The 27,529-nt window shown below is 56.6% G+C and overlaps 2 protein-coding genes across 9 annotated transcripts; both read left to right on the top strand.

The window, feature by feature from the left end:
- Nucleotides 1–1,048: 1,048 nt before the first annotated feature.
- On the top strand, nt 1,049–10,071 carry LOC127587248 (CD276 antigen-like). 8 transcript variants are annotated; one of them, XM_052045526.1, is made up of 8 exons: nt 1,049–1,083; nt 2,135–2,314; nt 4,471–4,530; nt 6,228–6,566; nt 6,913–7,212; nt 7,920–8,066; nt 8,912–8,947; nt 9,291–10,071. In XM_052045526.1, the coding sequence occupies exons 2-8, from the start codon at nt 2,257–2,259 to the stop codon at nt 9,317–9,319; spliced, it is 969 nt and encodes a 322-aa protein (XP_051901486.1). In that variant the 5' UTR covers nt 1,049–1,083; nt 2,135–2,256; the 3' UTR covers nt 9,320–10,071. The 8 variants fall into 8 exon arrangements, with proteins under 8 accessions (XP_051901486.1, XP_051901487.1, XP_051901488.1 ...); XM_052045527.1 differs by lacking the exon at nt 1,049–1,083 and having other exon boundaries at nt 1,889–2,314; nt 6,234–6,566; XM_052045528.1 differs by lacking the exon at nt 1,049–1,083 and having other exon boundaries at nt 1,889–2,314; nt 9,303–10,071.
- Nucleotides 9,348–18,357, top strand: LOC127587156 (fish-egg lectin-like). Its single transcript, XM_052045350.1, has 5 exons — nt 9,348–9,391; nt 14,187–14,320; nt 16,546–16,773; nt 17,395–17,737; nt 18,201–18,357. Exons 1-5 carry the CDS (start codon nt 9,348–9,350, stop codon nt 18,355–18,357), a joined length of 906 nt encoding a protein of 301 aa, XP_051901310.1.
- Nucleotides 18,358–27,529: the final 9,172 nt, after the last annotated feature.

Genomic DNA, 27,529 nt, shown 5'->3' with positions numbered 1-27,529 from the left:
CCCACCCACCCTGGATGTTCTCTCTTCTACCCCCCTCCCCTTAGGCAGAAGATACAAAAGCCTGAAAGCACGTACCACCAGGCTCAAGGACAGTTTCTATCCTGCAGTTATAAGACTATTGAATGGTCCCCTAGTACGATACGATGGGCTCTTGACCTCACAATCTACCTGGTCGTGGCCCTTGCACCTTATTGTCTGCCTGCACCTGCACTTTCTCTGTAACTGGACACTTTATTCTGCATTCTTGTATGACCTCAATGCACTGATGTGATGAAATGGTCTGTATGGATGGCAGGCAGAACAAAGGTTTTCACTGCACCATGTACCTACATCCTGACTGGTTGCATCACCGCCTGGTACGGAGGCCCCAACACGCAGGGTCGCAAGAGGCCGCAGAGGATTGTAGACTCAGCCAGCTCCATCACGGGTACAACCCCTCCCCGCCATCGAGGACATCTTCACAAGGCGGCGCCTCAAGAAGGTGGCATCTGTCACTGAGGACCCTCACCACCTGGGTCGTGCCCTCTTCTCGTTACTGCCCTCGGGGAGGAGGTATAGGAGCCTGAAGACCCACACTCAACGATTCAGGAACAGCTTCTTCCCCTCCGCCATTAGATTCCTGAACGGTCCATGAACCATGAACACCACCTCATTATTCCTCTTTTGCACTATGTATTTATTTTGTAATTTACAGTAATTTTATGTCTTGCCCTGTACGGCTGCCGCAGAACAACACATTTCACCTCATATAAGTCAGTGATAATAAATCTGATTCTGACACCTCAGTACACATGACAATAATAAACCGATTTCTGATTTAGATTTGGCAATTTTTTTCCTCTCGATAATTTTCGTGCCTCTGATTCTGTCCTGTGACCGCAGGTTGCAAACACTCCTCAGCCCAATTAGGTGGTGAGATCCCTCAGTATTTCCTGCCCCTTCTACATTTAGTCGGGTGACTAAAAGAGGAGGGGTTGTGAAATTTGGTTCATGACTAAGTTGAAATCACAGAACCTGAAATTCAACTTCCTCTTTCACAGCCGCCCTGCTCACTCAGTGGGAAGAATTTGACCCAGGGGCCGGGTAATGTTTCCCTGTCAGAGGTTGCAGAGGGCTGGTCGATCAGCAGGACGCAACGGCAGAGATCTCGGGATCAAAGGCTGGGCCACAGTTTCGGGAGGGGTGCGGGGTGATTGGGTGTGAGAGGGAGGGAGAGAGAGAGAGAGAGAGAAAGAGTGAGAGTGAGAGAGAGAGACAGTGAGAGAGAGAGAGACTGAGAGAGACAGAGACAGTGAGAGAGAGAGACAGTGAGAGAGAGAGACAGTGAGAGAGAGACAGAGTGAGAGAGAGAGAGAGACAGTGAGAGAGAGAGTGAGAGAGAGAGAAAGAGAGAGAGAAAGAGAGAGAGACACAGTGAGAGAGAGAGAGAGAGAGAGAGAGAGAAAGAGAGAGAGTGTGAGAGAGACAGAGACAGAGTGAGAGAGTGAGAGAGAAAGAAAGAGAGTGAGAGAGAGAAAGAGAGAGAGAGACAGAGTGAGAGTGAGAGAGAGAGAAAGAGAAAGAGAGTGAGAGAGAGAAAGAGAGTGAGAGAGAGAGACAGAGAGAGAGAGAGAAAGAGAGAGAGAAAGAGAGAGAGTGTGAGAGAGACAGAGACAGAGTGAGAGAGAGAGGGGAGAGAGAGACAGAAAGAGAGTGGGAGAGGGAGGGAGAGAGAGAGTGGGAGAAAGAGAGAGAGTGAGAGAGAGAGAAGGGGAGAGAGGGAGAGACAGGGGGTCCAGGGAGAGAGAGGGGGAGAGTGGGAGGGAGAGAGAGGGGGGAGAAAGGGGAGAGAGAGGGGAAGGGGACTGGGAGAGAGTGAGGGAGAGAGAGAGGGAGGGAGAGAGGGAGAGTGGCAGAGAGTGAGGGGTGAGAGAGACGGAGAGAGGGGAGGGAGAGAGTGTGGATAGAGAGAGCAGGGAGAGAGGAGAGAGAGAGAGAGATGGAGAAAGGGAGAGAGTGGAGAGGGAGAAGGGAAGGGGACTGAGAGGGAGGGAGAGAGTGAGGGAGGGAGAGGGAGGGGAGGGTTTGGGGGAGGGAGAGGGAAGGACACCCCCTCAGTGGTGAGGAAGCAATACCCATTTTTGGGATGTTGCAGGCGGACCCAGAAACCTGACGTAGGAGCTGGAGACGAGTCAAGTACCGTGCAGGAGGAAGGGGGCGGCATTGGAGCACAGACAGAAGGAAGGGAATCCCGGTCACCGAGGCAGGGAACAGTGCATGGTCTTCCCACCCCCGTCACTCCGGCATCGATTGGTGAGATGGTCTTCCGACTGGCGTAGGTGTGGGGGGGGTTACGTTTCTGTATCAGTGCTAATGGTCTCACGTTGGTTCTCGATCTCCTGGCTGCAGAGGCAGGCGTTAGGGATTTCCGTGAGGTTTCCTGAACGCAGTGAGGTCGGCTCCCCCCTCCCGCGGTCGCGGCACTCCGTCCTCGCTGGCCCTCCCCACCTGAGGTGTGAACGTCCAGTGTTCCTACCCTGAGAGGGGGAGCAGGTGAAGCAGGGACCGGGGGTGGGGGGGGGGGGGGGGGGGGGGGGGGGTGGCTCGGTCACACTGAGACCTGGGGCAGGGCTGACGGTGCCATCTGCTGGTCACACTGTATAGTGTGAGCCCAAAATAGAACCAAGTTTATTATAAGATTTCTTTATTAGTCACACACATACATCGAAACACACAGTGAGATGCATCTTTTGTGTAGAGTGTTCTGGGGGCAGCCCCCAAGTTTCGCCACGCTTCTAGCGCCAACGTAGCACGCCCACAACTTCCTAACCCGTACGTCTTTGGAACGTGGGAGGAAACGGGAGCACCCGGAGGAAACCCATGCAGACACGGGGAGACCGTACAAGCTCCTTACAGACAGCGGCCGGAATTGAACCCGGGTCGTTGGTGCTGTAATAGCGTTATGCTAACCGCTACACTACCGTGCTGCCGACGTATGTCTTGAAATGTGTTGTGTTGTGGCAGCAGTGCAGTGCAAGGCATAAAAATTACTAAAGTCACCAAAGATAAATAAATAGAGCAAAAAGAGGAATAACGAGGTGGTGTTCATGGGTTCATGGACCGTTCAGGAATCTGATGGCGGAGGGGAAGAAACTGTTCCTGAATCATTGAGTGTAGGTCTTCAGGCTCCTGCACCTCCTCCCTGGTGGTAGTAACGAGAAGAGGGCATGTCCCGGGTGGTGAGGGTCGTCAGTGACGGACGCCGCCTTCTTGAGGCGCCGCCTTGTGAAGATGTCCTTGATGGCGGGGAGGATTGTGCCGGTGATGGAGCTGGCTGAGTCTACAACCCTCTGCAGCCTTATTCGACCCTGCACATCGGAGCCTCTGTACCAGGCGGTGATGCAACCAGTCAGAACGCTCTCCGCCGTACATCTGGAGAAATTTGCAAGAGTCTTTGGTGACAGACCAAATCTCCTCAAACTCCTAACGAAGTAGAGCCACTGGTGTGCCTTCCTCGTGATCGCATCAATGTGTTGGGCCCGGGATAGATCCTCGGAGATGTTGACGCCCAGGAACTTGAACCTGCTCACCCTTTCCGCCGCTGACGCCTCAGTGAGGACTGGTGTGTGTTCTCCCGACTTCCCCTTCCTGAAGTCCACAGTCAGTCCCTTGATCTAGCACCTCTTATCTCTTTATTTTTGAACTACTTATTATTTCTGTAATTTATAGTAAGTTCATGTCCTGCGCTGTACGGCTGCCGCAAAACAACACATTTCTCGACATATTTCAGTGATAATAAACCTGCTTCTGATTCACCAGGATTGAGATCTCGATATAGACCTCACCTATGTATGGGGCATCTCTCACACACACTCTCACACACGCACACACAAACACGCACACACACACTCACACGCTTACATATATGTGAACAGCAGGATCCCACAGGTGATGTGATGTCAGTTTGGGTGATGTTGGGTGAGGGGTAAGGACCCTGGGGGAATTCCCGAGCCTGCCACGGTTGCTGTCGAGGGAGAGGGATTCCCGGGGGGTTCAGGATGAAGGGACGGCCGATAGATTTCCCAGTGGGGACGGCGGAGGGGGGGATCCTGCAGGTGGTGTGTTTCCCCCTGCCCCTCACAACCAACCCCCGCCCCCCAGGTGGAGAGGGTGGGGGGTTCGGGGAGGTGCTATCAGATGTAGCCCGGGCGAGGTGACCGCGGTGCGTTCTGTAGCTGCAGGGTGTGTGTCTCTCTGTGTGGTGTGTGTGTGTGTGTGTGTGTGTGTGTGTGTGTTGGTGTGTGTGTGTGTGTGTGTGTGTCAGTGTGCGCGAGTGTGTAAGTGTGTGTGTGCACGTGCTCGTGTGTGTGTGTTGAGGTGTGTTGTGTGTGAGGTGGTGTGTGTGTGGTGTGTGTGTGTGGTGTGTGTGTGTGTGTGTGTGTGAGTTAACCAACCTTCCTAACCTCTGTCCCTCTCTCCTCTCCCTCCCAGTTGCGATGAAGGCCTCCCTTTACCTGACGACACTCTCCGTTCTGCTCTCCGTTCACTCAGGTGAGCACCCTACCCTCGCACTCCCCCCACTCCCCTGCACAGTGTGATCCCACAACACGTGGCATCCCCCCTCCCCCTTCCTTAACCTCCTCACCCTCCCACTCGGATTGCTCACCCCCCAACCTCCCCGCCCCAGTCCTGGGCAGGAGATTCCTCAGTCCATAAGACCACAGGAGCAGAATTAGGCCATTCCGTCCATCGAGTCTGCTCCCCTATTCAATCGGGGCTGATTTTCCCAAACCCATTCTCCCGCCGTCTCCCCGTGACCCTTCTCTCCCCCTCACTGATCCAGACCCCATCAACCTCTGCTTTAAATACCCCCAATGACGGCCTCCACAGCCCTCTGTGGCAACGAATTCTACAGGTTCACTGCATTCTGGCTGAAGAAATTCCTCCTCATCCCAGTTCTAAAGGGACGTCCCTTTATTCCGAGACTGTGCCCTCGGATCCCGGACTCTCCCACTGATGGAAACACCCTCTCCACATCCGCTTTATCCAGGCTTCTCAGTATCCGGGGAGTTTCAATGGGATCCCCCCTCATCCTTCTGTACTCCATCGAGGACAGGCCCAGAGACATCAATGCTCCTCATACGTTAACCCTTTCATCCTCGGGATCGTTCTCGTGAACCTCCTCTGGACCCTCCCCGTACAGAAAGCAGGCCCCTCGCATTTACCTGGATCTAAACTCTAGCTGCCGGTCCTTGGCCCACTTCCCCAGTCGATCCCGATCCTGCTGCAACCATGGACAACCTTCCCCACTGCCCACCACACCACCGATTTTGTCTGCAGACTTTCGTCTGCCTCCCACAATCAAGCCCACTTAGAACATAGAAACATAGAAACCCTACAGCACAATCCAGGCCCTTCGGCCCACAAAGCTGTGCCAAACATGTCCCTACCTTAGAGACCCATCGCCCTCTATTATTCTCTGCTCCCTGACCCATCCAACAGTCTCTTAAAAGACCCTATCGTATCCGCCTCCACCACCGTTGCCGGCAGCCCATTCCACACACTCACCACTCTCTCAGTAATAAAACTTACCCCTGACATCTCCTCTGTAACTACTCCCCAGCACCCTTAAAACCTGTTTCCTCTTGTGGCCACCAATTCAGCCCTGGGGAAAATCCTCTGACTAGCCACACGATCAATGCCTCTCATCATTCATATACACCTCTATCAGGTTCCCCCTCATCCTCCGTCTCTCTGAGGAGAAAAGGCCGAGTTCCCTCAACCTACTTTCATAAGGCATGCTCCCCAATCCAGGGCAGCGTCCTTGTAAATCTCCTCTGCACCCTTTCTGTGGCTTCCACATCCTTCCTGTAGTGAGGTGACCAGACACTGAGCACAGTGCTCCAAGTGGGGTCTGACCAGGGTCCTATATTGCTGCAACAATACCTTCCGGCTCCTAAATTCAATTGCCAGATTTTGTATCCAGCTGGCCGACCCACCCTGGATCCCATAGGATCTGACCTTCCCGGACCAGGGGCTAAAAGTCTCTGTTAGGAAGTATCCCAGTCCGACAAGTTACAGTGAGGTGACAGGCAAGGGACTTGATCGGAGTGCGTCCGACATATCCCACCGCGATATGCTCGGGGAAAGAGGTGAGGGCAATCGGGGGGTGCGCTCCCACGAGAGGAGGGGCGGGAATGGGGATCCTTCTGTGCCATGTAACGTTTCCCTCTCCCCCCCTTCTGAAGTTGCAGGAGACACGGTCACCGTGCATTGGGGAGAACACGCGTTCCTTCTGTGTAGGTACAACAAAGAGGAAGGTTTCTCGCTGAGGGACAACTATTTCTCCTGGCAGCTGGGTAAGATGATGGTCTACTTGTTCGAAGGCGGAAAATCCAAAGAGAAAGACATCGATGGAGAGTACAAGGGCAGGGTGACCACCATCGGCACGGTGGAGAGAGGGAACCTGTCCCTGCAAATCACCAATGTCACGCCCAACGATGAGGGCGTTTACACTTGTCACATCTTCACCAAGGTCCCGGAGCAGACCAAGACTGACGAGTGCAGCATCCGCCTGCAGGTCACAGGTGAGCAGGAAGCGGGGATGGTGCCTCTACTGGCTGTAGTCCCTACGCTGTCCCGATCCCTGTGACACCCCCCCCATTCCCTGTTCCGGGGAGGGTCACAGAGATGGGGAAGGGTGTGTAGGGGGCTGGAGAGGGTCACGGAGACCGGGAGTGGGGTAGGAGAGGGACGGGTCACAGAGACAGGGAGGGGTGTGGGGGAGGGAGGGAGTCACAGAGATAGAGAGGGGTGTAGGGGAGGGAGGAGGTGACGGAGACCGGGAGGGGTGTAGGGGAGGGGTGTAGGGGCCGGAGAATGAGCTCGTTAGCTGTGACCCCCACACTGACACACTGACCTCCCCCTCCCCAGCTAACTACAGCACCCCGTCCATCGTGGGGCCACTATCAGGAGACGCCAGTCCCGGGGACGTGGTCAACCTGACCTGCCTCTCGTCCGGAGGGTACCCGCAGCCGGTGGTCAACTGGACAGATGGGGAGAGCCGACCGCTGGTCAACGTGAGCAGCGAGGATGAGATGGGGCAGGACCAGGGCTCCAAGCTCTGGAACGTCAGCAGTGTGATCGAGGTCATGGTCACCCCCAACTCCAGCTTCATCTGCACCGTGCGTAACCCGCGGACGGGCGAGATCCGCAGGTCCAGTCCCTGGCGGGGTAAGGGTCAATGTCGTCAGGGAGGGGGGCATCCCGCTGTACCCCTCCTCGCCCCCAGGACTCACGCCTCAATCCAGGGAGTCTGGGATTGGGAGGGGCGGCGAGGAGGGAGTGCCGCACTGCGGGAGGGGCGGTGAGGAGGGAGCGCTGTGGGAGGGGCGGTGAGGAGGGAGCGCCGCGCTGCGGGAGGGGCGGTGAGGAGGGAGCGCTGTGGGAGGGGCGGTGAGGAGGGAGCGCCGCGCTGCGGGAGGGGCGGTGAGGAGGGAGCGCCGCGCTGCGGGAGGGGCGGTGAGGAAGAGAGCCGGGGTAAGGGAGTGGTGGAGGCAGTGAAGGAGTGAGAGAAAGAGAGTTAAAAAGACAGAGAGAGAGAGGGAGAGGGAGGGGAGAGAGAGGAAGGGAGGGGGGAGATGGAGTGGGAGTGAGGGGTAGGGAGAAAGTGGGGGTGAGAGGGAGAGATGGGGGAGGGAGGGAGTGAGGGGAGATGGGGAGAGGGAGGGAGGGAGCGAGGAGAGAGGGAGGGTAGGAGGGAAGGAAATGATGGGAGAGGTGCAGAGAGGAGAGGGGGAGAGGGGCAGAGGGGAGGGGGAGGGGGAGGGAGGAGGGGGGAGAGGGGGAAAGGGGCAGAGGGAGATGGAGGGGGAGAGGGGTATTTCTCCATTCACGTGACCCGTTGAACATTTACGGACGGACCTCTGTGTGTTTCTCAGCCCAGGCTCCAACCTGCCCTCCCCCGCCAACGTCTGTAGCCCAGCACACATCTACGGTCGTGAGTGTGGCAGTGCCCTGCGTCCTGCTGACGTGCCTGGCCGTCATCGTACTCGCTCTGTGGCTTCAGTCGCGCCGGAGGTACCCAGGTGGGTGTCGTCCAGGGGCGGGGGCTCCGTTGTCGCAGGGGGAGGCCACTCTGGCCCCCGGTGCTATCCCCAACCCCACCTCGTCACCCCCTGCCAATGCCCGTTTGACTAACCCTTGACCTGGCAGCAATTGCCGTTGGGTGGGAGACAATTCCCAATCCCTCACTTCCCAACTTCCCAACCGGAATTGTCGGACTATGATTCCCACCCCCCCATGATCCTGGTTCCTGGGATTGTCTCCCCCAATATATTTTTATCTCCACACCCGGAGTGGGAGCCGCTCCGGAGGTAATGGATCCCTGGATATTCCGAGCCAGGAATGCCAGATTGGGTCTGGCGGGGGGAGCTGGAGACCGGAGATTGTCCTGGGATTGAGTCCAAGGGAGGTTCACCTGGAAATCCGCAGGAGCCCCAGAGGTTCAACTGCCAGGGGAGAGATTCCGCAAACTGGGATCACGTACCCAAAAGTGGGATCGGCGGCTTTCTCCCGGATCCAAGTGGTGAGATGACAGGCCGGATGGAGGACGTTGTTCCTACTGGACAGGAATTCTGGGACTGGGTTCCGGAGTGATATTGGGAAGTGGTTCCACAAGCGGAGGGCAGGATTGGGATTGGGATTGGGAATTCTAGTCCCCACCACCCCCATCCTCCCACCAACAGTGGTCCATGACAGGCCAGGGGTTAGGGTCAAGTCTGGGATTGCTGGGAGGAGGGGGTTTTTGGGATTGAGGGATGTGGGGAGAGGTGGGTCCATTGGATGGTGGGAGAGGAAGGAGATGGGCTGAACGGCCTTCTCCTGCCCCGTGGGACAGAATCAAACCTTCTCTCTGCCTTCTGCCTTTCAGGTGTCCCCAGCAGAGACCCTCCGAGAGATCAGACAGGTGAGGCTCACCCACCCCCCCCCCTCCGGTGTTCCCTTCCCCTCTCCCCTCTGCCCCCCCACCCTCTCTCCACTCCACCCCGTCTCTCCCCCTCCCCTTCACCCCCTCTTTCTCTCCTCTCTCTCTCTCCACCACACCCACCTTTCTCTGCCCCTCCCTCCCCTCTCCCCCACTCTCTCTCCCCCCTCACCCTCAATCTCTCCCTCTTTCTCTCTCCCTCTCTAACCCCCCCTATCTCCCCCTCGCCCACACACCTTTCTCTCCTCCTTGGGAAGGGTGTGTGGAGATTTGAGAACATTTGCGAATGTTGTGGTTGAACATGCCTCACGTGTGTTGTAGTTAGTGTCTCATGTAGAAATGGAGCTGGTCTAACGCCAAGAACTGAGGTTATCTGCAAGCGATGGAGTGCGCCAACGTTTTCCCGGTGGAACTGGTGGTGATCGAGTAACAGAGAGAGCGAGCGAGAGAGGGAGAGAGAGAGAGACGGGGAGGGAATGTTCCCACCTCCCCGGATCTGGTGGTCAAGGAGAGCAAGTGCGGAGGACTGTGGTCTCAGGACGTCCAGACGGAAGGAAGACCACACTCAGGGGGTTCCGCCCATTCTTGGAGGCCGGAACAGGATCGCTGCCAGCAGAAAGCAAGCAGCAATTCGGCGCGGGGGGAGATCCCACAGGAGAAAGGGCGGTGCAATGGGTAGTTGAGGACTGAGGGTTGGGTGTTGGTTTCCGTGGAGACAGGGAAGAGGGTGGTATACAGAGCAGTGGGTGAGGGAACAGTGTCCCTCACATCTGGGGGGACCCTCCCGCGGCGCGGCACTCCCTCCTCAGTGCCCCTCCCGGGCGCACTGTTGTCTGTGACAAAACCCCCTTCCTCAAGCTGGGTATCGGACCAATGACCTTGTCTCTCAGAGGCAAGGAGCGGGAGATCCCTGCTCCCAAAATCTCCAACCGGAGATACATCTTCAACAGCAACGAGTGGGCAGTATGCTGGGAATTTTCCTGCGATATTCCAAAGCCTGGAAGCCAATTATCGCCCAGAGCTCGAAGACCAATAGTGCTGTGATGATTACCACAACTGCCCAAGGGTCAATGGGAAACATTCAACCAATAAACAGATGTAATGAATTAAGATCTATTGTGTCGTAATTATCTAATATTACATAATTCACCGAGTTCCCTTCCTGTGAACATCAATCAGACCAGTTTACTTTGATGTTTACAGAGAGCACATTCGGGTCACAAGCAGCTGACTCAGAGGGAACTCAGAAATGTGTCAGCGCTAAATGTGCACTACTCTCCCCGGGACCCTCTGTAAACACCGACACACTACCCGGGACCCTCTGTAAACACCGACATGCTCCCCGGGACCCCCTGTAATTACCGACACTCTCCCCGGGACCCCCTGTAAACACCGACACACTCCCCGGGACCCCCTGTGTACAGGGACACACTCCCCGGGACCCCCTGTAAACACCGACACTCTCCCCGGGACCCCCTGTAATTACCGACACTCTCCCCAGGACCCTCTGTAAACACTACACTCTCCCCGGGACCCCCTGTAAATACTGACGCGCTCCCTGGGACCCCTGTAAATACCGACACACTCCCAGGACCCCCTGTGAACACCGACACACTCTCCCCGGGACACCCTGTAAGTACCGACACACTCCCAGTAAACTCCCTGTACATACCGACACAGGACCCTCTATTAATACCGACACGCTCTCAGTAAACCGCCCTGCCATTGCTACAGTGCGGCTCTCTCTCCTCACTGCCACTCTTACCAACATCTGGATTTCTTGGTTAATGCAAGTGTGTGATTTTCTCATTGCCTGATATGTTAGTATAAACTGCAATGGAATATAATTAGCTATTGTACAGCAGAAACACATGGGAATTTTCTATCAATGCTTAATATTGTAAATTGGATTCAGTGGATTCTCAGTCACTACAGGTTATTGTGCATTATTTCTTGCAAATGAATTGTAATGGAATATTAATAAAGTGATTTTGGTCATTCAGTACTAGAGCAGAACAACAGTTCTACATTATTGATTGTACCCTCTTAAATTTGAGCTTCAGTGAAATGTTGGCAATATCCCCCAGGCAGCTGTGGTTATTATAACCAACGCCACCACCCGCAGGTTCCCCCCTCCCCTCTGCCGTCCCTTCACCCTGAACCCCAGGACAGCACCGTGGGAGTCCCCTCCCCACACTGACTGTGGCGGTACAGCGGGGAGGGGAGGCTCACCCCCCTCAACCTTCTCTGGGGGAGGGGGGGGTGTGCAGTGAGGGAGGGTCATTAATGCTGGCCTGGTGCGGATCCAGAAATATTGAATAAAATTAGCCCAGCAGAACTTAAAGGATTAAGAATTCAAATAGTCAACCATTACAGAGCTGTATTGGCTGATTATTCTGAGTTCCTTAGCAAACTATGCTCCTGAATGTGTTTTTGAATATCTCTCTCTCTTTATTTCTGGGTTTATTTGTATATTTTTTCCTGCAAACTTCTTTGTCACACAGCACAGAAACAGGCCCTTCGGCCCAACCGGTCCATGCCGACCAAGATCCCCATCCAAGCCGGTCCCATTTGCCCGCATTTGGCCCATATCCCTCTGAACCTTTCCCATCCGCGGACCTGTCCGAGTGTTACTAATGTACCTGCCTCACCCACTTCCTCTGGCAGCTCGTTCCACGTATGGACCAACCTCTGGGTGAAAAACCTGCCCCTTAAGATCTTTTTGCTCACCTTAACCCGTGCCCTCTAGTTTTAGACTCCCCCACCCTGGGGGCAGGGGAGGACGGTGACCGTCCACCTTATCTACTCCCCTCGTGGTTTTATAAACCTCCATAAGGTCACCCCTCAGCCTCCTTCGCTCCAGGGAAAACAGTCCCGGCCTGTCCAGCCTCTCCTTATAACTCCAGCCCTCCAGTCCCGGGAACGTCCCCGTGAACCTTTCCTGCCCCCTCTCCAGCTCAGCGACAGCTCTCAAGTGCTGAGCTTCTGACACAGCATTTCTATGGGTATTATTCAGGAAGGGTGTTGGGAGCAGATTTCCTGGACCGATCCCAGAAATGGCAGTGGGTGGGGTGTCTCCCAAGGAAAGGCTGGGCTGCTATTGGTGGAGCACAGATGAGTGAGAGGGAACTGCGTTGTTCAAAGTTCAGTCAAAGTGGAGGTTTCTGTCTCACACACGCACACGTCCACGTGTGCACAGGTGCAATGGAAAACTTGCAGCAGCATCACAGGCACAGAGCATCAGATAAGCAGCATTCACAAGAAAAACATCAATTAAACATCAATTATACACAATTTTTACAAGAAGGAACGCAATTAGAAAGAAGACAGAAGTCCATTGTAGTGTAAAATCATAGTGTCATAGTGAGCTCCCTCCACACCGTCCTGTCACACATCCCGGGGTCAGACACAGGGTGAAGCTCCCTCCGCACCGTCCCGTCACACACTTCCGGGGTCAGACACAGGGTGAGGCTCCCTCCGCACCATCCCGTCACACACTCCCGGGTCAGACACAGGGTGAAGCTCCCTCCGCACCGTCCTGTCACACATCCCGGGGTCAGACACAGGGTGAAGCTCCCTCCGCACCGTCCCGTCACACACTCCCGGGGTCAGACACAGGGTGAAGCTCCCTCCGCACCGTCCTGTCACACACTCCCGGGGTCAGACACAGGGTGAGGCTCCCTCCGCACCGTCCCGTCACACACTCCCGGGGTCAGACACAGGGTGAAGCTCCCTCCGCACCGTCCCGTCACACACTCCCGGGGTCAGACAGAGAGTGAGGCTCCCTCCGCACCGTCCCATTTGATTCCTTGCCCTTCCTACTGCAAATGTCACTTTGTGGCATCCTTGGAGTGTTTCTCTGGGAATTATTTCAGCAGGGAGCGTAGGCGCAGTCTGACTGACGGAGACAGCATCCGCTTGCGTACAGTGCTGTGCCAGAATGCCTGACAACAGTGTAACAATCTCTGGAAACTCTAGCAGTGTCTTATCCCACTGAGTAAATGTTCCGTGAGATATCAGCACAAATCTGCTGACCTTCGTGAGTTCGGGAAGGCCATTGTTGATATATAGTTACCAGTGAGACAGTGGGAACTCCCCTTTCCGTGTGTGAGGTGGGGCAGTGTTATTGGCAGTCCGGTACCAAGCTCCTGGGTGGTTCTGCTCACTGATGTCGGAGTACATTCAGGGTAATCCCATGGAATTGGTCAGCAGGGAACGTTGGTGGGAGTGTCGGAAGTGCAGGTGAGTGATGGGCGTGGTGGGAGTGGGTGTGTGTGTGTGACGGGACGGTGACGGGGGAGCTTCACCCTGTGTCTGCCCCTGTCCCCGGGAGCGTGTGTGACGGGACGGTGACGGGGGAGCTTCACCCTGTGTGTGTCCCTGGGAGTGTGTGACGGGACGGTGCGGAGGGAGCTTCACCCTGTGTCTGACCCCGGGAGTGTGTGACGGGACGGTGCGGGGGAGCTTCACCCCGTGTCTGACCCCGGGAGTGTGGACGGTGCTGGGGGAGCTTCACCCTGTGTCTGACCCCGGGAGTGTGTGACGGGACGGTGCGGAGGGAGCCTCACTCTGTGTCTGATCCTTAATCACCCAACAAATCTTGTTTAGTATCTAATTATTTCCCAGCTCCTCCCAAGGAGAATGGTTAGGGGAATGAGGTAAAAACTTATACATATCCTGAAAGCATCGAGTTAACTCCAGTCAGATGAAGGATCACTAAACCTTGCGGCTCCTGAGCAGGGAATAATTGTGTGGCGTTTGGATGAAAAATATGAGAGAACAGTGTGAGAACACGTGTGAAGCAGTATCTGTGGTGGTAAAGGTTGAAGCCGTGCTGTGGGAGGGGCGGTGAGGTGGGAGGGGCAGTGAGGAGGGAGGGGAGGTGAGGAGGAGGGGTGTGAGGGGCGGTGAGGAGGGAGGGGTGTGAGGGGCGGTGAGGAGGGAGGGGCAGTGAGGAGGGAGGGGCGATGAGGGGGGAGGGGTGGTGAGGGGGGAGCGCCGCGCTGTGGGAGGGGCGGTGAGGGGGGAGCACCGCGCTGTGGGAGGGGCAGTGAGGGGGGAGCGCCGCGCTGAGGGAGGGGCGGTGAGGGGGGCGCGCCGCGCTGCGGGAGGGGCGGTGAGGTGGGAGAACTGTGCTGCAGGAAGGACTGAAAATCTCTTGACATTGTTCTGACGCCTTGAAATGCAAATTATAAACTTAATCCCCTTTCCTCTTCCGTAGTGATCTCCCCTCTGTACCCCAACCACCAGCAGCCCAGCGTCGAAACAACCTTGACCGAGACTGCACTGGAAAAGCTGCAAACACAATGAAACGATCGTTTATTCTGCTGATGTTGGTCCTTGGATCCACTGAAGGTGAGCCAGTTTGTCGTATGGATGCCCTTGGATCTCTCTCCGCCTGTACTGTATCCACCCATGGTAGCTGTGATATTGGATCAGCCTGCACCCTCTGCCCATATCCTGCGGCCCCACATTTCACAGCCTTTCCATCCCTCCCTCGGAGTGTGAACTTCATTCGAGGCACATGGACTGAGCCAGCATTGAATCGCCGGTTGCCAGTTGCCCTGCAGGGGGTGGTGGTGAGCTTTGTCACAGAGCGATACAGCACGGATACAGGCCCTTCGGCCCAACCAGTCCCTGCTGACCCCGGGGCCCACCCAGCTCGTCCCAATTTCCTGCGTTCGGCCCATATCCCTCTAAGCCCTGCCCCTCCATGTACCTGTCCAAGTGCTTCTTCAATGATACTGTTGGACCTGCCTCACCCACTTCCTCTGGCAGCTTGTTCCACACACTCACCACACTGCGTGAAAAAGTTGTCCCTCAGGTCCCTTTTAAATCTTTCCCCTCTCACCTTAAACCTGTTCCCCTAGTTTTGGACTCCCCCACCCCGTCTACCTTATCTCTGCCTCTCATAATTTTAAATACTTCTATAAGGTGGCCCCTCATCCTCCTACGTTCCCAGCAATAGAGACCCAGCCTGGCCAACCTCTCCCTGTAACTCAGACCCTCCAGTCCTGGCAACATCCTCGTAAATCTCCTCTGCGCTCTCTCTAGTTTAGCCACGTCTTTCCTGTAACATCGTGTACAACTGCAACATCACCTCCCAACTCCTGTACTCAGTGCCCTGACCGATGAAGGCCAGCGTGCTGAACGCCTTCTTCACCACCCTGTCTACCTGTGACCCCACTTCCAGGGAACTGTGTACCTGTACCCCTGGGTCTCTCTGTTCCATAACACTCCCCGGGTGTCTACAAGTTAGAACCAACCCGTCTCCCCACTCTCCCTGTCTGATGAAGGGGCTTGGACTTGAAACTTCAACGCTGCTGCTCTCTCCACAGATGCTGCTCGACCTGCCGAGTGTTTCCAGAATTCTCTGCATCCTTTATCTCCTGATCCCCCTTCCCATCCCACACGACCCTCCCTTGCACTCTCTCCGCATGGTCCCACGCAGATCTCCGTCTCCGCTGTCCCAGCAGGTCACGTGGAGCGGGAGACAGGGATTGGACGTTGGATTCTGCTGGGGATACTGGGATAGTGGACAGGAATCCTGCCCAGCAGAGGATAATTCTGCTGGGATCGTGTGGAACTCCATCGGGGATTCTGCTGGGTCTGCTGGACTTCAGATGGGAATTCTACTGAGATAGGGGGATATCGGACATGAGTTCCGCTGCCGTTACTCGGGACATGGGATATCGGACGGGAATTACACTCGGAGTGCTTCACATATCAATCAGAAATTCTGCAGGGATGGGACAGGTGTCAGACAGGGATTCTGCTGGGATTGAGAGGGTATCCGACAAAGTCCACAGGGAATGCGAGAATATGGAAAAGAGATTCTGCTGGGGTTGGGTGAACATTGGATAGGGGATTCTGCTAGGATTGTGGGATTATTAGATGGGGATTCTGCTGGGATTGTGGGAATATTGAATGGGGATTCAGCTGCGACTGTGGGAATATTGGATGGGGGTTCTGCTGGGATTGAGGGAATAGTGGCAAGAATTCTGCTGGGAATGCAGGAATATCAGATGGAGCTTCTATAGGAGTGGGAATTTTGGATGGGGATTCTACAGGGATTGTAGGAATATTGGATGAGGATTCTGCTGGGATTTCAGGATACTGGCAGGAATTTCACTCAGAATGCTCAGATTTCAACAAAACCTACTGGTATTGTGGGAATATTGGGCAGGGGGCTGGGTGACGGCCTCAGACTGACAGGTTCTGCTGGTACAGCCTGACCTTGGACGGGTTTTCCAGACAGGAATGCAAGAATGTGGAAAAAGAGATTCTGCTGGGATTGGGCAGATATCGGATGGTTCTGCTGGGATTGTGAGAATATTGGATGGGAATTCTGCTAGGATTGTGGGAATATAGGATAGGGATTCAGCTGGGATTGTGGGAATATATTGGGGTTCTGTTGGGATTGTGGAGATATTGGATAGGGATCTGCTGGATTGTGGGATGGTGGGAGAAGGGATGGGAATTCTGTCAGGAAAGCTCGGTGGGATGGCATTTGGGGGAGGGAAGGGCGGGATCTGTCTGGGGAAAGTGGGAACGTGACCCTCACCATCTCCCTTTCGCAGCCAACAGATGCACGGACGTGGATGGGGTCCTCAAGCAGATCGACGCAGGGAACGGGATGGTGTTCGGAGTCAATGCCAGCGGCTCCGTCTACGCCCGCGCCGGGAACTCCTGGATCCTGTTCCCCGGGAACCTCAAGCACGTGACGGTGGGGCCAGCGGGGGTCTGGGGAATCGGTCAGAACATGGACGTCTACCAGCTGGTCGCCGGGACCTGGTTCCCCGTCACCAGTAAGTTCGGGAATGTCGCTCTGTGAGCACAGCAAGATCCCACGGGGTTGGGTGGGAATGTCCATTCAGGGAGGCGAACATATCGGGGGAACACGACCCCATGCTCTTAATGGGAGATGGAGAGAGGTGTAGGGGAGGGAGGGGGTCACAGAGACGGAGAGGGCAAGTGGGGGGGGTGACAGATGGGGAGAGGTTTGGGGGCTGCAGGAGGTGACAGATGGGGTGTAGGGGAGTGTGGGGGGTGGCGGTGGACAGGGAGGTGGGAGTGCAGTTGACAGATGGGAGGAGGTGTGGGGGGTGACGGGGAGGGGGGTGTGGTGGGGGTGACGGACGGGGAGGGGGGTGTGGGGGGCAACGGTGGATGGGGATGGAGGGGGTGACGGACGGGGAGGAGGTGTGGGGGGTGACGGGGGGAGGGGTGTGGTGGGGGTGACGGACGGGGAGGGGTGTGTGGGGGCGACGGTGGATGGGATGGAGGGGGTGACGGACGGGGACGGGGGTGTGTGGGGGGTGACGGACGGGGACGGGCGTGTGGTGGGAGACATGGGGAGGGGTGTGGTGGGACACGGTGGACGGACCTCGGCAGCCTCTAACCCCCTGCCTTGCCCCCCCCCCCCACAGGCGAGCGGCTGGTTCAGGTGGACGCGGGGGGAGAGCGGTTTGTGGCGGGAGTCGACCGGTTCGGCTCCACCCTGTGCCTGAGCCAGGAGGAGCTGGGCCAGGTAGGCCGCAACCGCAGCCTGAACTTCCGCAGCGTGGGCAGCCGGATGCGGTACCTCTCCTGCGGCCCCCTCGGGTGCTGGGGGGTCACCCTGGCCAAGGACGTGTACTACCGCCTCAATGTCCGCCCCTCCGCCTGCCTCGGGACCAGCTGGGCGCGCGTCTTCGGAAAGTTCCAGATGATCGAGGTCGCCACGGACGGTCACGTCTTCGGGGTCAGCATCACCAAGCAGCTCTACATGAGGTGAGGAGGTGGGAGAGGTGGGGGTTGTGGGGGTGGTCCCAGGGGAAAGGGGGGAGATGGAGGGGTGGGAAAAGCGTGGGGACTTTGGAAACTCAGGGGGAGGTAGGAGGGAGCAGAGACGGGGAGGGTGTAGGGGAGGGAGGAGGTGACGGAGACGGGGAGGGGTGTAGGGGAGGGGGGGTGAGGGAGACGAGGAGGGGGCGTAGGGGAGGGAGGGTATGATGGAGGTGGGAGGGGTGTAGGGGAGGGAGGGGGTCACGGAGACGGGGAGGGTGTAGGGGAGGGGGTCACGGAGACGGGGAGGGGTGTAGGGGAGGGAGGGTATGATGGTGGGGAGGGGTGTAGGGGAGAGAGGGGGTCACGGAGACGGGGAGGGGGGTGTAGGGGAGGGAGGGAGTGTGGGGACCCACAGGAGTGACATGGTGACTGACCCCCCCTCCCCGTCTCTCTCTCCTCCCCTCAGGAAGGGCATCACCGCAGACAAACCGACAGGCTGGGGCTGGACGAAGGTCCAGATCGGGAACCTGCGCTTCCGGCACGTGTCCTGGGACCTGGGACACCTCTGGCTGCTGAGAGACAACGGCCTCGTCGTCCGCTGTTCCCACACCGACAACAGCTGAGCGTACATGCTGGGACCGTCCGAGAGTGGAGCCCCAGCCCTCGTCAGGATCTCCGGGACGTGGGATGGGGAACCGGGCAATACTGACACCCCTCCGGTCCCTACACCCACCCCGTCTCTGTGACACCCTCCCCCCCTACACACCTCCCCGTTTCTGTGACCCCCCTCCGGCCCCTGCACCCCTCCCGTCTCCGTGACCCCCTCTGGCCCCCACACCCCTCCCCATCTCTGTGACCTCCTCCCTCCCCTACACCCCACCCCATCTCTGTGATCCCCTCCCTCCCCTACACCCCTCCCCGTCTCCGTGACCCCCTCCCTCCCTGACACCCCTCCCCAACTCTGTAACCCCGTCTGCCCCTCCTCGATCTTCTCTCTCCCCTCCAATCCCAACCTGTCCACCGTTCACCACCCTCCCCAACCTCCGGGTTCCCATCTCTCCTCCACTGACGGCCATGCCTTCAGCTGCCCGGGCCCCGAGCTCTGGAACCCCCACCCTCACCCCCCCCCCACCAGCTTCTCCCACCGAGCCATCGGTCACCTGTCCTGGTACTTCCCGAGAGGGGCCTGGCTTTCCCCGGATGTTCCCTGCTCCCAGATCTCCCCACAGCACTGTGCCGAGGATGTGATGTCACTGAGGCTGGTGTTGTGAATTCAGAAAGGATTTCGAATGGCCTCACGTCGAACATGTCTAATCTTTGGAGAATACGACGGCAAACCTGACAAACCTGTTCTTGTATTCCCGGTTATTTCCTCCTCTGGAAAACATGTGGATTGATCCCACAGTAAAGGGTCGGAATCCCACCCAAGAAATGGACTAACGGGGAAACTCGATGGACACCCAGGGGTGAATAGGGGTGGATGGGGGGGGAGAGGGGTTTATTCATCGTCAGACAGGCCCTTTGGCCCAACCGGTCCATGCCGACCCAGATCCCCATCCAAGCCGGTCCCATTTGCCCTATGTCCCTCTAATCCTTTCCCATCCATGGACCTGTCCAAGTGTCTTTTAAATGTTGTTAATGTACCTGCCTCACCCACTTTTTCTGGCAGCTCGTTCCACATACGGGCCACCCTCTGGGTGTGAAAAACTTGCCCCTCAGGTCCCCTATTAAATCTCTCCCCTTTCACCTTAAACCTATGTCTTCCTATTTTGATTCCCGTACCTTCGGAAGGAGACCGTGTGCATTCACCATATCGATGCCCCTCGTGGTTTTGTACACCTCTATAAGGTCACCCCTACGCTCCAGGGAATAAAGTCCCAACCTGCCCGACCTCTCTCCATAACTCAGTCCCTCGAGTCCCAGCAACATCCTCGTAAATCTCCCTCTGCCTCCTCTCCAGCTCAGTGACACCCTTCCTATAGCTGGGCGACCAGAACCGCACAGAGTACTCCAGGTGCAGCCTCACTGACGACTTGTACAGCTGTAACGGGACGTCCCAACTCCTGTACTCAGTGCCCTGACCGATGAAGGCCAGCGTGCCGAACGCCTCCTTCACCGTCCTGTCTACCTGTTACCCCACCGATCCCATTTAATTTCCCAGCAACTCCCCCTCCCCAGCTTCTACTCCTTGCCCACGCTCCAGTGGGGCGATTTACAGTGGCCTGTGAACCCGGGATGTGGGAGGGAACCGGAGCCCCTGGGGTAAAAGGGAGAACGTGCAAACTCCACACAGATAGCAGTGGAGGTCGGGATCGAACCTGGGTCTCTGGGGCTGGGAGGAGGGTGTGACGTACACTTTATTTAAGACGTGCATTTCGCTAGAAGCTTTCACTGCCTCAGCTTTTCTTGAAACGCGCTCAGCAAGATCCCATTGGTTCCTCGAATCACTATCACGCAGGCTCTGGAAACCCAAGATAAAACCCGCTGGAAACACCCAGTGGGTCGGGCAGCATCTGCGGAGGGAGGAGCAGGGCCCACAGTTCAGAGGGTGGGGGAGGGGATGGATGGGACGGAGGGAATGTCTGCGAGAGGGTGAGGAGAGGGTTGCTGGTGGGGTAATTTGTCACGGACCTTGGATTGTTGGGTTAATGGGGGTAGTGGAGAGAGAGGGAGGGGGAGGGAGAGGGAGGGAGAGAGAGGGAGAGGGAGGGAAAGACAGATAGAGAGAAATAGAGAGAGTCAAGAGGGAGAGCCGGCCCTGGACCCACCCAGGGGACATGCCCCGGAGGGGTGGGGTGGGTTGGGAATTGCGGGAGGTACTGGGTCAGGAGCCGAAGTTCCCGGTGCCGGCCAACGGGAGGAGCAGTGGGGTCAGGGACGGAACGGGAACTGGCAGGACAGAGGATGTCCCGGGAATTTGGATGAGGGGAGCCCCTCCCCCGCAGGCTATCCCAGCCCCTCCACTCCCCCTCCCCTCCCATCCCCCTCACCTCCACACCCTCAACCTCCCTCCCTCTCCGTCCCCCTCCCTCTCCCCTCTCCCCTCCTTCCCCGTCCCCCTCTCTCGCTCCCTCCCCTCCTCCTTCACCCTCCCTCCCTTTCACTTCCTCTCTCCACCCCCCCCCCTCCCTCCTCCCCCTCCCCTCCCTCCCTCCCTCCCTCCTCCCCCTCCCCTTCTCCCTCCCCACTTTCTCCTCCACGACTCCCCCTCCCTCTCCCCCTCCCTCCCTCCTGCCCCTCCCCTCCCTCCCTTGCTCTCCTCCCCTCCTCCCTCCCCACTCTCCCTCTCCACGACTCCCCCCTCCCTCCTCCCCCTCCCCTCCCTCCACTTCTCCCTCCCCTTCACCCCATTGATCTCCCTCTCCCCCATTCACCCTCACCTTCCTCAACCACCCTCCCCGCCATCCCTTATTCACCCTCCAACCTCCCCCCTCCCGAATCCACCTTCCCTCCCCCACTCCTCCACCAACACGCCCCATTGCCCCTTCCCCCCTACCCCAGGAGACACCCCAACTATCCCGCCCAACAACCTCCCCCGACTGTTTCCCCCTCCCACCTCAACCATCCCCCAACACCCCCATTCCCATCACTATCCCAAGGGAAGGGTCACCGTGTGGTCCTTTGACCCTGGGACCATCCAATGGAAACACAGGATGTCTGGTGTCTCCTGGGTGACAGTTGGCCAAGGAGCTGGGGAGGAACAGCAAACTCAGGGTGAGTGGTGGGTCCCGAAGCCTCGCTCATCTTCCAGCGGAGGTAGAACATATCTAACATCGCGTATCGCCAGGGGAACAGCAGGCAAAGGGTCTGGAGGTCCTCCCTCAGTGACACGGGGTGTTGGGGAGACCACATCTCTCCTTACCTCAGGAAGGACATCCATGCGTTGGGAGCAGATGCGAGAAGGTTTCTTGGACTGATCACCGCACTCGGTGGCGTGACTTTTGAAGAAAGTTTGGACAGGCTTTGCTTATAGCCATAGATTGTAAAACGTAGAAGGTTGAAAGTTGAAGAGGGCACTGGAACAGGCCCTTCAGCCACCGTGTGTTGGTATTGGGATTGGTTTATTATTGTCACGTACCAAGGTACAGTGAAAAACTTGTCTTACAAACCGATCGTACAGGTCAATTCATTACACAGTGCAGTTACATTGAGTACAGAGTGCAGTGAGGTCGTACAGGTAAAAACAGTAACAGTACAGAGTAAAGTGTCACAGCTGCACAGAAAGTGCAGCGCAATAAGGTGCAAGGTCACAACAAGGTAGATCGTGAGGTCAGAGTCTCATCATATAAGGGAACTGTTCAATAGTCTTATCACAGTGGGGTAGAAGCTGTCGTTGAGCCTGGGGGTACATGCCCTCAGGCTCCTGTATCTTCTACCCGATGGAAGAGGGGAGAAGAGAGAATGACCCGGGTGGGTGGGGTCTTTGATTATGCTGGCTGCTTCACCGAGACAGCGAGAGGTAAAGACAGAGTCCAAGGAGGGGAGGCTGGTGTCTGTGACGCGCTGGGCCGTGTCCACAACTCTCTGCGGTTTCTTGCGGTCCCGGGCAGAGCAGTTGCCGTACCAAGCCGTGATGCATCCGGATAGGATGCTTTCTGTGGTGCATTGGTAAAAGTTGGTGAGAGTCAAAGAGGACAAACCAAATTTCTTTATCTTCCTGAGGGGGTAGAAGTCAAAGTCAAGCTCACTGTCACACACACACACAAGTCCACGTGTGCACGGGTGCAATGAAAAACTTACTTGCAACAGCATCACAGGCACAGAGCATCAGAGACGCAACATACACAAGAAAAACATCAATTAAACATAAATTATGCACAATTTTTACAAGGAAGAATAGTGTAGCACTCAGCATAACGCTATTACAGCGCCAGCGACCCGGGTTCAATTCTGGCTGCTGTCTGTAAGGAGTTTGTACGTTCTCCCCGTGCCTGCGTGGGTTTCCTCCGAGTGCTCCGGTTTCCTCCCACATTCCAAAGACGTACGGGTTAGAAAGTTGTGGGCGTGCTATGTTGGCACCGGAAGTGTGGCGACACTTGCGGGCTGCTCCCAAAACACTATGTAGAAGATGCATTTCACTGTGTGTTTCGGTGTACATGTGACTAATAAAGATATCTTATCTTATCTTAATTAGAACAAGTCCATTGTAGTGCTCAGTGGTCCCAGTGTTGCTGTACTGAGGCAGTGATCAGGGTTGTGCCGGTCGGTTCAAGAACCGAGTGGTTGAAGGGAAGTCGCTGTTCCTGAACCTGGTGGTGTGGGGACTTCAGGCTTCTGTACCTCCTGCCTGATGGGAGCTGCGAGAAGAAGGCATGGCCCGGATGGTGGGGATCTTTGATGACGGACGTTGCCTTCTTGAGGCAACGCCTCCTGTGGAGACTTCCGATGGCGGGGAGTGATGTCCCCGTGATGTATTGGGGCTGAGTCCACTGCTCTCTGCAGCTTCTTATGTTCCTGTGCATTCGAATCGCCGTCCCAGACCATGATGCAACTGGTCAGGACACAAATCAGGACCAGATTCCAAATCAAACTAAACCCCTTCTGCCCGCACACGGTCCGTCTCCCTCCATTCCCTGCACATCCACGTGTCTGTCTAACAGCCTCTTAAACCCCTCGATCGTATCTGCCTCCACCCCCACCCCCGGGCAGCACATTCCAGGCACCCACCGCTCTCTGTGTAAAACACTTGCCCCGCACATCTCCTTTGAACTTTCCCCCCCTCACCTTAAATGCACGCCCTCTGGTATTAGACATTTCGACCCTGGGGTAAAAGATCCCGGCTGTCTACTCTATCTGTGCCTCTCATAATCTTATAAACCTCTATCAGGTCTCCCCTCAGCCTCCGCCGCTCCAGAGAGAACAACCCAAGTTTGTCCGACCTCTCCTTATAGCTCACGCCCTCTAATCCAGGCAGCATCCTGGTGAACCTCTCCTGCACCCTCTCCAAAGCCCCCACACCCTTCCTGTAACGGGGTGACCAGAACTGCACACAATACTCCGTGCAGCCTGACCAGAGCTCTATAGAGATGCATCATAACTTCTTGACTCCTGTACTCAATACCTCGATCAATGAAAGCAAGCATTCCATGTCTGTCATTGAACGGGACTGTAGGACTGGAGGGGCCAGGACTTACACAGTGAACGGCAGGGCCCCAGGGAGTGTTGTAGAACAGTGGGACCCAGGGTACAGGTACACAGTTCCCTAAAAGTGGTGTCACAAGTAGACAGGGCGGTGAAGAAGGCGTTCGGCACACTGGCCTTCATCGGCCAAGGCACTGAGTACAGGAGTTGGGACGTCCCGTTACAGCTGTACAAGTCGTCGGTGAGGCTGCACCTGGAGTACTGTGTGCGGTTCTGGTCGCCCAGCTATAGGAAGGGTGTCACTGAGCTGGAGAGGAGGCAGAGGGAGATTTACGAGGATGTTGCCGGGACTCGAGGGACTGAGTTATAGAGAGAGGTCGGGCAGGTTGGGACTTTATTCCCTGGAGCGTAGGGGTGACCTTATAGAGGTGTACAAAACCACGAGGGGCATCGATATGGTGAATGCACACGGTCTCTTTCCGAAGGTACGGGAATCAAAAATAGGAAGACATAGGTTTAAGGTGAGGGGAGAGATTTAATAGGGGACCTGAGGGGTAAGTTTTTCACCCAGAGGGTGGTCCGTATGTGGAACGAGCTGCCAGAGGAAGTGGGTGAGGCAGGGATATTAACAACATTTAAAAGACACTTAGACAGGTCCATGGATGGGAAAGGTTTATAGGGATATGGACCAAATGCAGGCAAATGGGACTGGCTCGGATGGGAATCAGGGTCGGCACGGACCGGTTGGGCCGAAGGGCCTGTGTGACGATGAATAAACTCCTCTCCCCCCACCATCCACCCCTATTCACCCCTGGGTGTCCAATCGAGTTTCCCCAGTTAGTCCATCTCTTGGATGGGATTTCCGACCCTTTACTGTGGGATCATCCACATGTTTTCCAGAGGAGGAAATAACCGGGAATACAAGAACAGGTTTGTCAAGTTTGCCGTCGTATTCTCCAAAGATTAGACATGTTCGACGTGAGGCCATTCGAAATCCTTTCTGAATTCACAACACCAGCCTCAGTGACATCACATCCTCGGGCACAGTGCTGTGGGGAGATCTGGGAGCAGGAACATCCGGGGAAAGCCAGGCCCCTCTCGGAAGTACCAGGGACAGGTGACCGATGGCTTGGTGGGAGAGGCTGGTGCGGGGTGGGGTGAGGGTGGGGGTTTCCGGAGCTCGGGGCCCGGGCAGCTGAAGGCATGGCCGTCAGTGGAGGAGAGATGGGAACCCGGAGGTTGGGGAGGGTGGTGAACGGTGGGACAGGTTGGGATTGGAGGGGAGAGAGAAGATCGAGGAGGGGCAGACGGGGTTACAGAGTTTGGGAGGGGTGTTGGGGGAGGGAGGGGGGTCATGGAGATGGGGAGGGTGTAGGGGAGGGACTGAGTTATGGAGAGAGGGTGGGAGGGTTGGGACTTTATTCCCTGGAGTGTAGGAGAATGAGGGGTGAACTTATAGAGGTGTATAAAACCACGAGGGGCAGGATAGGGTGAATGCGCACAGCCTTTTCCCCCAGGGTTGGGGAATCAAGAACTAGAGGGCACAGGTTGAAGGTGAGTGGGGAGAGATTTAATAGGGACCTGAGCGGCAAATTTTTCACCCAGAGGGTGGTCTGTAAGTGGAACGAGCTGCCAGAGGGAGTGGGTGAGGCAGGTACATTAACCAACACTCTGACAGGTCTGTAGATGGGAAAGGTTCAGAGGATCTGGGCCAAACACGGGCAGATGGGACCAGCTGGGATGGGAATCTTGGTCAGCACGGACCGGTCGGGCCAGAGGCTAGTTTCCGTGCTGTGTGAGTCAGATGTTCTACGACTGTCTGCAGACGTGACTCCTAACCATCACCAGCGCACAACTGTGGGGAAAACATTCTCCCCTCTCCCCCCTACAGTTCCCTCCCCGATCACCCTCGATCACTCCGTCCCCCGGAGAGCCCTTCTCCACACCCCTCGAACGCCTTCAATTCAATTTCCCCTTAACCTGCCAGGGCTCCGGCGACAACATCCCGGGGTCACCGTGGTCCCGGAGCCTCTCATCCCCCGGGAACATTCTGGGAATTCTTGGCGCTCTCCAAGGATTCATCAACTGCAGTAACTCCTAAAATACAGATGATTACGACAGATCCATCTCTATGCTAATCAGCTATCCTGCTTCCAGTGTCAAAATAGTATTTTAGTTCACATTAACATTTGATCAATTGGCTCTTTCGAATATTAAGCAACCATTTTATAACAAAATGGACACTTTCAGAGAAAATCTAAATTGTTCTGTCCTGTGGTTCACATTCATCAAAGAGCGGGTTAGACACAGAGTCCACACCATCCCGTCACACACTCCCAGGGTCAAACACAGGGTGAGGCTCCCCCCGCACCGTCCTGTCACACACTCCCGGGGTCAGACACAGGGTGAGGCTCCCCCCGCACCGTCCTGTCACACACTCCCGGGGTCAGACACAGGGTGAGGCTCCCCCGCACCGTCCCATCACACACTCAGACACAGGGTGACACTCCCTCCGCACCGTCCCGTCACACACTCCCGGGGGTCAGACACAGGGTGAAGCTCCCTCCGCACTGTCCCTTCACACACTCCCGGGGTCAGACACAGGGTGAAGCTCCCTCCGCACTGTCCCGTCACCCACTCCCGGGGTCAGACACAGAGTGAAGCTCCCTCTGCACCGTCCCACCACACACTCCCGGTGTCAGACACAGAGTGAAGCTCCCTCCCCACCGTCCCATCACACACTCCCGGGGTCAGACACAGGGTGAGGTTTGGAGGGGGTGACAGTGATGGGGAGGGGTGTAGGGGAGGGAGTGGGAGGGGATCACAGAGACAGGGAGGGATGTGTGGTCCGGAGGGTGTGACAGGGACGGGAAGGGGTGTTAGGGGAGGGAGGGGGTGACGGAGACGGGGAGGGATGTGTGGTCCGGAGGGTGTGACAGGACGGGAAGGGGTGTTAGGGGAGGGAGGGGGTGACGGAGACGGGGAGGGGTGTAGGGGCCAGAGGGTGCCACAGAGACGGGGATTCTGATGGACACAGTATCAGTCCAGCCGTTGAAGAACATCAGCCGGTCCCATCGAGCTTCGAGCTAACGCTGAATGCAGCCTCGATACCTCACATCAACGTCTGGCTCAGAGGCCTCGACAGGCACCGACAGCTCAGGAATGGCCTGGCAGTGACTCACCATCCGCAGAAGGAATTCCCGTCTCCATGTCGTCCCATGAGTTTCTGGTGCTGCACTGCCTTCACCCGCATCACCCAGAAACTCTGCCTGAACCTGTCCCTGACCCACAGTGTCCCAGTAGGGGAGAGTCGCTGTCTCCTGGCCCCAGAGACCCAGGTTCAATCCCCACCCCTGCAGCCATCTGTGTGGAGTTTTGCACCTGCCCCCTGTGACCCCCCCCCACCTCCCATGGGTCCCACCCACCTAGGGGGGCTCCACGTCCCAGGATCAGTGGATTAATTAGGTGTGAATCACCCCAGTGTGTGAGTGAGGGGTCAAATCTGGGGGAGTTGGTGGGGGTGTGTGGCAGTTACAGTGGGGTGGGGGAATGAGTCGGGGGGGGGGAACGGGATTGTGGAGAAGGAGGCCTTTCGGCCCATCCATTGTGGAGCAACCCTTCGGGGAGTCAGTGGAGAGAACAGAATGGTGTTTCCGGTGTAAATGCGTCGGCAGGACTCTTTGGGGCCGAAGGGCCTGTTCCCGCGCCATATCT

The sequence above is a fragment of the Pristis pectinata genome, chromosome 39 (assembly GCF_009764475.1).
Source record: "Pristis pectinata isolate sPriPec2 chromosome 39, sPriPec2.1.pri, whole genome shotgun sequence".
Taxonomy (NCBI): Eukaryota; Metazoa; Chordata; class Chondrichthyes; order Rhinopristiformes; family Pristidae; genus Pristis; species Pristis pectinata.
The sequence above is the reverse complement of the archived record's forward strand: the minus strand, read 5'-3'. Positions and strand labels throughout refer to the sequence as shown.